This window comes from Chironomus tepperi, unplaced genomic scaffold (assembly GCF_022539635.2).
Source record: "Chironomus tepperi strain 1889 unplaced genomic scaffold, CSIRO-AGI_Ctep_v1 contig_196, whole genome shotgun sequence".
NCBI lineage: Eukaryota > Metazoa > Arthropoda > Insecta > Diptera > Chironomidae > Chironomus > Chironomus tepperi.
Window position 1 is genome coordinate 366,612 of NW_027226318.1, and position 8,993 is coordinate 375,604.

Genomic DNA, 8,993 nt, shown 5'->3' on the forward strand with positions numbered 1-8,993 from the left:
AGATATGGACCTTGCTTGATAACAAAAATGTGCATTCTCTATAATATTGAATGATTATAGTCATGTTAACGCTCATTTAGGGGAGTATGCTCATTGTCTGTTAGGGATAGTAGCACTGAATGTTGCTGGATAATATTTTAAACCTGTACCAAACAATTTAATGGGGATTATAAAATCTAGTACCATCCTGGATCATTATTTCCTTCAATAGATAAACTTAAAGACAATTTTCAGAATAATAATAAGACTCAGCAACTTTTAGAACCATTATGAACAAAAACTAAGATCCAGTGACATCCAGCGCGAACAAATAGAGCATAATAAATCTAAATAACATCCAGAATCCTCAACTCTTTAATCTATGAACATCTAGACTCATTATAAACAAAGAAATGATATTTAATAATGAACAAAACCACATACATTTAACGGTTTTTGTGATTTTGAGTATACATATACGTAAATTTTTTTGTATAAAGTACGCATATAAACGTATATTTATCCAACCCTAATCTACAGTGAAAAACTCCTCTTAAAAATCGAATTTCGAACTAATTTTCTTATAAGAGGAAAAAAATTCTTCAGAAAAGTCGAATTTTGTCATTTTTTGAATCACTAAGTTGTTAAACCATAAAAAAAATCAAATTTCGGCTCCATTTAGTTACCAGAGTGTGAAAAAATCTTGGAAACATTATCAAAAAGTTTTTAGGATGAATATAGCCGTTAAAAATCCAGTTTTATTAAAATGCAGGTAAATGCATGTGAATGCATGTGAATGCATTTAAATGCATGTAAATGCATGCAAATGCATGAAAATGCATGTAAATGCAGGTAAATGCATGTAAATGCAGGTAAATTTTTAAGTTCCTCCCCCTTGGTTTTTGTAGATGTGTTTTTGCCATCCGTTCAAATGCTGGACAGCCGTATGTGAAGATGGGTCTCACGGCTAACTTGTAGATGAGAAGTTTGTTTCGAACGTCGAGATGTGAGTTCCTGCTGATGAGGGGATAAAGTAGTCTTAGTGCAGTGTGAGCTCTGTTGGTCACATATTCTACATGCTGCTTTAATGTCACTCTCTTGTCGATTATCATTCCCAGATATTTAGCTTCGGTTTCCCATTTGATGTTTTCGTTGAGGAATTTGATGTTGTCTCTAGGAAGTTGCCTGGAGTACCTACTTGTGATGAATAAGGCTTGAGTCTTCTGTTTGTTGAGATTTATTTTCCATTTGTTCATGTATTGTTGTACTTTTCTTCCAGTGTGTTGTAGATGTGTTACAATATCGGCTGAGTTTTCTGCAGAATGATACAATGCAGTATCATCTGCGAAGAGTGCGATATTGTTAGTTGTTTCTCTTACAATATCATATGTGTAGATGTTGTAGAGAGTTGGTGAAAGCACTGCTCCTTGTGGTACTCCAAATTTGATTTCATTGGTTTCTGAGAACTGACCTTTAATAAAAACTGAGAAAGTTCTTTCACTTAGGAAAGATCTTACAGTTTTTATAAGTGGTAGTGGAAACCCTAATTTGATCATTTTAAACAAGAGTCCGTTATGCCAGACTCTGTCAAATGCTTTCTCCACATCTAGGAAGATCATTCCTGTTGATTTCTTCCTGCTTATGTTTTCCTTTGCTGTTTTGATTACTTTGATGAGTTGGTGAGATGTTGATCGTCCTGTGCGAAAGCCACACTGTTGAGTCGGAATGATGTTGTTATCCTCCAGATGCTCGTTTATTCTATTCAGCAATACTCTCTCCAATATTTTGCTTAGGGAACTAAGCAAGCTTATTGGCCTATAGCTGCTCACTTCGTTTGCTGGTTTGCCAGGTTTTGGGATCGGGATTACTTTAGCTTTTTTCCAAACTTTCGGAAAATAGTTAAGTTTGAGACACGTGTTGATGATGAACTTCAAATATTCGAAGCCTTTTGGTGGAAGATTTTTAAGGAGTATGTTGTTGACATCGTCTAATCCTGGTGCTTTAGGATTTTTCAGATTTCTTACAATGTATGAGATTTCCTCTACATTTGTAAGTTCTGTGCAGTCACTATTTTCTCCTTCCAATGCTTCCTTCACTGCGTTGTCTACTTCCTGGGTATGTACTGGGTTGTTGTCCTCAAGTGGATTTTCGTGAGCTTTACGAAAATAGTCACTGAGGACGCTGGCTTTTTCCTTATTAGTGATGAATGTTCTATCTGCATCAATCAACGGTGGCATCGATTTTGAACCTTTCTTGCAATGCTTTGCAATCCTCCAGACTGTTTGGTTTGATGGTTGGATTTCTGAAAGCCGCTTATTCCAGTTTGTATTTTTGAGTTCCTTAATTTTGTCTTTGATGACTTTCTGCAGAATGTTTAATTCAGTTTTGATTTGATTATCTCTGCTACGTTGCCATCTTCGTCGAAGACTTCTTTTCGTCCTGATTAAGTCTTTGATTTCTGGTGTGAGCTTTGTCGATTCAAAGTTGATCTTTTTCTTCTTCACAGTTTTGTTTCTGGAATCCATGATGAGTTCTGAGAATACTTTGATATGATGTTCTATCTCCTCTACTGTGTTGCATGGGTTTTCCAGAGTGCTGTCTTCGATGCGACGAGTTATATACGATTTGAATTTTTTCCAGTTGGCATTTCTGTAGTCATATCTGTAAACTGTGTTGTCTGTTCTGTCAACTTTGGATGTCCTGATTTGAAAATACACAGCGCAATGGTCACTCATTGCCTCTGTGCATTTTAGTTCTGTAGTGTTCAGACTGGAATTTGAGAGCATCAGGTCGATTGTTGATACAGATTTCGTCGGATCTTCTGGATAATACGTTGGTGAATCGGGGTAGTAGATCATGAACTCCCCGGACATATCCTGTAGTATTGTCCCAGCTTTGTTTGCTACGTTGCAATTCCACTCTCGATGTTTTGCATTGAAGTCTCCGCAGATGTAGTAGTTTCCTCTGATGTTTGTTATTTTGTTGATGTCATCTCTTAGATGATCGTCTATTTCCTTCCTTTGCTTCCTCCTGGAAGATAGACGGAGAGGATGTGGCAGCTTATTGATTCGTTGATGAAGACTTTTATTCCGATGCATTCTATTAGCTTTGTGTTGTAACTTGGTTGAAGCTGATGTTTTAGATTTCTTTTGACAATGATCGCAACACCGCCTTTTGGTCTATCAATGCGATCAAATCGATGAATTACGTAGTCAGGATGCGAGTCTACTTTGGAGTTTGGTTTTAGGAATGTTTCCGATATGCACGCAACATCAACGTTTTGCATGCTGAGGTAGTCGAGAAATGCTAACATCTTATCTGCAAGGCTGTTAGCATTCCAGTAAATTACGTTGATTCTTTGGTGACTACAATCCATGTTGACTCATGTAGATTTTGGCAACTTTTTGGCCGATGGCTTGTTGTACCTGTTCCTCTTTTAGGTACTCTGGCTTTTTGGTGATGATTTCGATGAATGAGTTGATGAAGAACATGCATTCATCGATTGTGCCTTGGGCTGGTGAAATTTGTTCCTTTGTATTACCACTGGATGAAGGTTCAGGATCGACCTTGTTTGTTTCCAAGGTTAGTGAATTGAAGTCTAGGTCCATAATTTCTACAACCTGCGTTGAGTTCTGTTGATGATTGTTATTGGTCTTTGGCTTTGACCTGTTGTTATTTCCATTCCTTCCCCTTCTCCTGTTTCTTCGTGTTTTGTTTTGATTTCCCTGATTTGAGGGTTTCTGTTGTGGATGATTATTTTGCGATTTTATGGTGACTGGTGCGGAGGTTTCAGAAGCTGGTTTTCTAGATGTTGTTGGTACCGGTTCTGGGATACTCCTAGCTGGTCTTTGTGATGTAAATTGATCAGATCCGCCTGATCGTTCACCTGCTTTTGATGTTGGTGGAGCATTCCTTTGTCCAGCAGGATTTCGTGGAATCCTTTGTTGTTCACCTGATGGTCTGTTTTGATTTCGGTTGTTGTCATTCGTTGATTTAGCTTTCCACTTCTCGATTATTTGTTTCCTGATGTTGCATTCTTGTGAGATTGCTGTATGTTTCTCGCCGCAGAAGTGACACTTTAGTTTTTCGATTGGGACCTTGTTGGTTTCAATCGAAATGTAAGGACAGGTTTTTGAATCATGCTGTTCAGAGCATCTGAAACAGATTAGTGGTTTGTTACAACCACGTTGTCCATGACCAAACTGCAAACATTTCGAACAGAAAGAAGGTCCGTTACGCCTGTTGTTGTATTTAGCCCATTTTACTTTGAAGCCGTAGACACAGTTAACCTTTCGAAGGTTTTCCAAAATGTTACCTTCCTGTACTTTATTAAAATACAGAAGGTAGTTCTGGTCGTCGTCGTTTTCGTGTCTCCTTTGTTTCATTGTCATTTTGACAATTTTAACTGGTGATATGTTTTCCGTTTTCAACTCCTTTTCCAAGTCTACGATCTCCATCATTGGAAGTCCGTAGAGCACGAATTTCATCTGTGGTTCCTGGTTTGCATAGGTGTGAAAGTGGTGTTGTTTTTCTCTGAGGAGTTTGATGAATCTGTCGTAGTCGTCCCAACTCTCCGTTGATACAACTTTTGTTTTGAGTTTATCCTTTTTGACGTTGATCATAAAACTCCTGGGTTGGTTGTTGATCTGGGTCATCAACCTTCTGATCTCCTGTCCTCCACCACTAGTTATATGGATCGGTGGTGGTTTTGGTTTCTGCTGTGATGTTAGGTTGTTGTCTTTCGATGATGATGATATTTCACGTTGTTTTGGTTGTTCTGGTGCTTTGCTGTTATCTCCGCTGAAGTTGAAAAATCTGTCATCGTACAGATTCGTCCTGGCATTTGAGAAGTCAAATTGTTTTTTGTTGTCATCTTTCTTTTTGCTAGCACTAGATATCTTTTTGGCTGGCGCACTGAAGATTTCAAGTTGGCTGCGACGTTTTTCTGCCCTTAATGGTTGGACGAATTGATCCATTGTTGTCTGTTTTGTTTTGAGATTTTCCATCTCAATGTCATGTTGCTTTTCGTTGTTTATATCCTCGGTGATGAGAGTTGTCACGGGTGCTGAATCTTGTTGTTGAGATTCAGGTTGTTTTTCCGAAAGTTTTAGGTTACTTTCCTCGTTGTTGAGATTTGTTGTTGTTTCTACCATTTTGCCGAACAAGTCAAAACACGTTTGAACAAGTTGAACTGAGATTCGAAACTTTAATCTCTGTTGTTGTTATCTGGAGCTTTTGAGGTTTTTAAAACAGAAATTATCATAATAAAATTTATTATTTTACAATTTTTTTTATTCATTCATATTCCAATTTTTTCAAGCTACACCAGAAATTGTGTGTGTAGGTGGACAGCAAGTGACAGTAGCCAGTGCATGAATGGACATAAAAAAATAATGTCGACATAATGTGCAATGCTTATTTATTAATAATAACAGTTTCCATCTCTGATGATATTCAATGAATGTTGCCTGCCTGCTTGCTACCAGTCACACAAGACACCTCTCACTATAATATCAACATCTCTTACACATATCACATACGGTCATTGATGGTGTGAAGCTGAATAGTTTTTCTTTTCCTTCTTATTTCTCACTTCTTCATATCAGGAATGCAAGTCAAGCTGTGCATCAGCTAAAAACAGCTTGAAAAGTGTTTTGTCATGTGTGTACTGTACATTATAATATTTTTTTTTTTCATGAATAAAGTATACTAGTTGGCAGTGCTCGTAAATGTAGTTAACATGAGATTCTAGAGAATCTTGAATAAATCAGTATGTACAGTGAATATTCATGACTTTTGAGGAATCTGTGATATTTTGAATAAATTAAGTATTTTTAGCCACAGAAGTCGGAAATTCCACTGATAAGCGAGTATAATACATTTTAAAATCAAGTGCTGTATTGCAATGGAAGTGAAACATAAGTTGAAAATCTACGAATAATAACGCAATTTATCTTATCACAAATGTTGTTTAAATTGTAAGGAACTGTTTATAAATATTGTGACACTGAAGTGACACTCAGATCTAGTTCATTTTTAAGCAGATCCGGCATCATACCGACTTGACTCTGTTCTGAGGCCGGATTTCATCAAATCTGGAGAGTAATAATAGCCTTCCGAATGGACAAAGCTAAGTTACAGCTATTTGATTGCAATTTAATGCCCAGTTTGGGCCTTGAGCTGGCATTTGGTTGTTTCTACGCCGGTGACTTATGGACTAACCTTAACTCAGGGCATTTACGCTGCTAATAGAGACAGTCCTGTGAAAAATTTGAAAATGGTAATCATCAATAGAATCAGCTTCAGACAATGTCTAAAAGAGTTCCTGGATCATGATTGATTAGTAATAAGTGTACAAGACTTGGAAATTCCTGAATTTGAGGTATGGAGTTACTGAACTGAACTAGAAGAAAGATTGCTAAGAATTTGACATGAGTCAGATATTCCCTAGGGAAAGTAGCAGATGAATGTGCAAGAAGCCTAGGAAGTAAGGAACATTTGATAAGCTTATATTCATTATTACCTATGTGAATTCCTCAGTTAACGGTATATAGCATCCAAAACAGACATCCAACGAAAACTTTACAAGACCCTCAACATTGCCTTTCTCAATTCCACCGCTAGCAGCAGCCACAACTCATTCATTTTTCTTTGTAATTTTCGTATATGTTCACGCGCTCCATCTCACTTCCCGCCTTGCCACTTGTGATGACTTGTCTAAATGAATAGAAGTGATGCACTGTCATTTTGCGAATTATATATTTTAAATTATATATGCGAACCACACGCGAAAATGTATAAAAAAAACTGCCTCTAAACTTCATTTATTATAATTCTTTTTATTTCGCTGTATCTCTCTCCCACTCACTTACTCGCTAAATGTATGTACATACACATCCATTCGCATTCATCACGTCAATAAATTTAATCATCATTTTTTTTTTTTTTGTGTTATGTGCTTGTGGATAGTGTGAAAAAAATTGAAATAAAGAGCCATAAAAATATGCTTCCTCATAAAAAAACAGACTTTTTATTGTTGCTGTTGCTGTTCATTTTAATATTTTCATAGCTGACGGCATGTACAATATTCTTAATCAAATTAAAGGAGCATTTTTGTTTCACATTTTTTTTATATTGATGGATATAAAAATGCACAACAGTATATTTCAGTCGTAACCAATTGGCCTATCTAACTGACCGTACGTGTAGCAATTGATTGATAGAATTTTCAGCACAACGATTAATGCATACACAAAAAAAAGAGTGCACAAAGGAAAAATAAATAGAATCAGAATCAACTTGCCGCCGCGTAATTATTAAGCCATAGCGAAAAAAAAGATAAAAGAATGGTCGATTTAGTCAGCAACTATTCCTATCCACAGTGATGATGATGATATTTCTGATGGTGAACAAAAAAAAAATTCCCGCTTGCGGATTTAGTGATGAGCGGATTATACTGTTGTGGCAATAGCGGTGAGATGGAGATCAAAACATACAGCAGATAGTAGAATGAAAAATAAGAAGAGCTGGCTTTATACCATGAATACATGCATACATGTGTGTTTACTTTACTCTTCTTTTTTTGTGTTTTGTGTATATAAAAATGCACAGCGGCAAAACTGCATAAAAGCGAAGCGGCAAAAAATATTTTTTTGCATACAGCAGTTCGCCTAAAAATTCATGAGGTTATTGGTGAGAAAATGAACGAAAAAAAATCGGAGAGACGAGGCAAAAATTGGAAATGAGGTACGGGGTAATTATTTTAATGAGGATTGTAGATGAGACGCATTTGGTGAGGTTGGTGGAATTAGAATACTTATGATGATTAAATAGCAATAAGCTATGGGCATAGAGTTTGAGAACTCTTTGAATGCTCAATTGTACTTACTTACTTAAATCGCAGATCAGCTGTGATCCATGGCTTCTTTCAATTGGCGACTAAAACTGGCTCTATGGCTGGATTCCTTTTGCTAATTAAGTTCCAGTACCAAATGCTTCACTGTCACTATCAACAGCCTCTCTTCAATAGTTCTTTGGCCACCGTTGTACTCTTTTGCCATCTACAAATCAGGCTTATCGATTTTATTAATGGGAGCTTCACTAAGTCACCTAACCCATAGTACACCTCAGTGGTAAGGGTATGAAAATAATCACAAATGTTTCTGGCTGTATCGTGGGAGCTTTTGTCTTTAGTTGGGCACATTCTAGGCCTATTTATGCTTAGGGTAATGCAAAACATTAGGTTTTGTCTATACTTCGTTATCTTATATGCCTTTGTATACTTAAAGTAATGCAAATATCTTGCCTTTGAGTAGACATGGCCTTGATAATCACCATAGCAGACACTCTACCTTAAATCTGTTAATAAGAGCTCTAACTCCAAACTTTAAGTTGACTTTAAGTCAATTTGAGCAACATTGTGCCTTATTAAGCATCCAAAAACCCAAATATGGTCGCCAAAAATGTCACCTTTAGCATCACAATGCAATGATCACAAAGCAGTTCTAACAAATAATTCACAATGACACCCAGACACTCCAAATTCAATCCCACGCCATCCTCTAATAATCAGCAATAAAAAAAGAGTCGCTTAATGCACAACATCCAGTGGTGGTGGAAGCTGAAAATTATAATAATTTACCTGAAAAAATATGCATCGCCACTGTGCATACAATAAACTGTGTTTTTTCGAAAAAATTATGCACCATTGTGCAAAAAAATAAAAATATTATTGCATTATAATATTTTTCACGGACCTCTGAAAAAAAGAACTGAAACTACACAAAAAAAAATCATTTTAATTCGAAATGAGAAATGAGCTGAATTTATAATAATAAAAAACACAACGAATTTATAATTTTTTGCGAATTTTTTTTTTATTCAATAATGAATTTTTTTTTTTGCTGCATTTTTTTAATTTTAAAATTGAATTTTTTTTTTCTCTTCTTTGTGTGTGTATTTTTCTTTTATAATATAATTTTTGTTTTGTATTTTTTTTTTTTCATAAAAAAGAT

At 36.1% G+C, this 8,993-nt stretch overlaps 1 protein-coding gene across 2 annotated transcripts; it reads right to left on the reverse strand.

The window, feature by feature from the left end:
• Nucleotides 1–3,015: 3,015 nt before the first annotated feature.
• Nucleotides 3,016–7,973, reverse strand: LOC139090009 (uncharacterized). 2 transcript variants are annotated; one of them, XM_070639677.1, is made up of 3 exons: nucleotides 7,872–7,973; nucleotides 6,503–6,696; nucleotides 3,016–6,239 (listed from the first exon to the last, which is right to left on the reverse strand). In XM_070639677.1, the coding sequence occupies exon 3, from the start codon at nucleotides 5,130–5,132 to the stop codon at nucleotides 3,345–3,347; it is 1,788 nt and encodes a 595-aa protein (XP_070495778.1). In that variant the 5' UTR covers nucleotides 5,133–6,239; nucleotides 6,503–6,696; nucleotides 7,872–7,973; the 3' UTR covers nucleotides 3,016–3,344. The 2 variants fall into 2 exon arrangements, with proteins under 2 accessions (XP_070495778.1, XP_070495777.1); XM_070639676.1 differs by lacking the exon at nucleotides 7,872–7,973 and adding an exon at nucleotides 6,852–7,399.
• Between the last annotated feature and the right edge of the window lie 1,020 nt (nucleotides 7,974–8,993).